Raw genomic sequence first — 1,276 nt, 5'->3', positions numbered from 1 at the left:
CTTTCCAGAGCGGTATACAGTGCACCTGTTTGTTTAAATACCGCATTGAACTCCGTCTTCCACCATCTCAAACACAAGGAATTCGGAACACGCAGAAACTAAAGGCTCAAATCCCTAATAATGGAGCTAAGAGGATGGGAGGGGATGCAGACGGATTGCCTTGTCAACATCTTCTCTAGACTCGGCCTCGAAGATCTCATCACCGCCGTCTCCTTCGTCTGCAGATCCTGGAATCAAGCTTCCTTCGACCCTCTTTGCCAGCGAATCCTTGATTTTCGCTACCTAGACTTCAATTCGTCAAGCCCCTTGGCCCTGGCGCTCTCCGTTCCGCGCTTGTCATTTTCCGGCTTCTTCAAGCTCGCGCTGGACCATGCCCATGGTGCCGCCGTTGATCTCCGATTCCCTTCGCACTTTTCCGTTTCGAAACAAGATCTATCCCTCGCGTCCGATGAGTAAGTTCTATTTCATTAAATTGTTACAAAGTTTGGAGACGATTAGGCGGGGCTGATGATTTCCGATCTAATATAGGTGCCCGAAGCTGAGGAATCTGATACTCCCTAGGGTTGAATCGGAGGATGAGGAACAACTGTTGAAAGCGATAAGCAAGTGGAAGGAGCTTGAGGTGCTTGAGATGGAATCAAAGCCATCAATTCTTGCTGAGATGGTGAAGCAGATCGGTATCCACTGCAACAAATTCAAGGGGCTAAAGCTCCGGGGATCCATCAAGAAAGAAGACGCCGCAGCGATTGTGGGCTGTCTTCCGAATCTGGAATGGCTGGATCTAAGCAGCTGCCGGTTGGGCAGAGGGGAACTGCTTGCCATAGTTGACGGATGCAGGCATCTGAAGCGATTGAGTGTGAGAGATTGTACCGGATTTGAGGTGGATGAGGAGGTGAAGAAAAGGGCGAGTGGGATTGAGCTTTTCGAGCATGAGGGTTCCACCATCGAAGATGTGTGTGAGGCTGAAGATGATGGGTATGTTTCTTTGGAGCAGATGTTGATGTATTATGATGATTGCTATGAGATGTGGTTGCTTTGATTTCATTCCTGCATGCATCATAATGGATGGTTTTTTTTTTCCAAATTTTCTTTTTGGTTCCAGCTTTTCAAACCCCTGAATGCTCTGATCGATTCCGCTGATCGGAACTCTTTTAAATGAGTTTTTCTTCGTTTTAGGTTTAGAATGGATGCTTATCTCAACAAACAATGGCGTTCATTTCACCATGGAATTTTTAGCTATTTATGTATCTAATGTCTAATAATTCATATTTATATA

At 46.0% G+C, this 1,276-nt stretch overlaps 2 protein-coding genes across 2 annotated transcripts in view; one reads left to right on the top strand and one right to left on the bottom strand.

Moving 5' to 3' along the window:
* Nucleotides 1-1,276, bottom strand: part of LOC110024687 (protein ANTAGONIST OF LIKE HETEROCHROMATIN PROTEIN 1) — an 18,858-nt gene that overhangs the window by 7,537 nt on the left and 10,045 nt on the right. The window lies entirely within an intron of this gene.
* On the top strand, nt 7-1,048 carry LOC110024692 (F-box/LRR-repeat protein At3g48880-like). The gene is made up of 2 exons (XM_020724805.1): nt 7-452; nt 529-1,048. The coding sequence occupies exons 1-2, from the start codon at nt 121-123 to the stop codon at nt 1,037-1,039; spliced, it is 843 nt and encodes a 280-aa protein (XP_020580464.1). The 5' UTR covers nt 7-120; the 3' UTR covers nt 1,040-1,048.

The sequence above is a fragment of the Phalaenopsis equestris genome, unplaced genomic scaffold, assembly GCF_001263595.1.
Source record: "Phalaenopsis equestris unplaced genomic scaffold, ASM126359v1 Scaffold000267, whole genome shotgun sequence".
Classification (NCBI taxonomy): Eukaryota; Viridiplantae; Streptophyta; class Magnoliopsida; order Asparagales; family Orchidaceae; genus Phalaenopsis; species Phalaenopsis equestris.
This window is presented reverse-complemented; position numbering and strand designations above follow the sequence as displayed.

Excerpts from the sequence above, each read along its gene's own strand:
- LOC110024692 (XM_020724805.1), top strand. The coding sequence starts at position 121 with ATGGAGCTAAGAGGATGGGAGGGGATGCAGACGGATTGCCTTGTCAAC. Across the intron at positions 453-528 it reads CTATCCCTCGCGTCCGATGA|GTGCCCGAAGCTGAGGAATC; the intron begins GTAAGTTCTATT and ends GATCTAATATAG.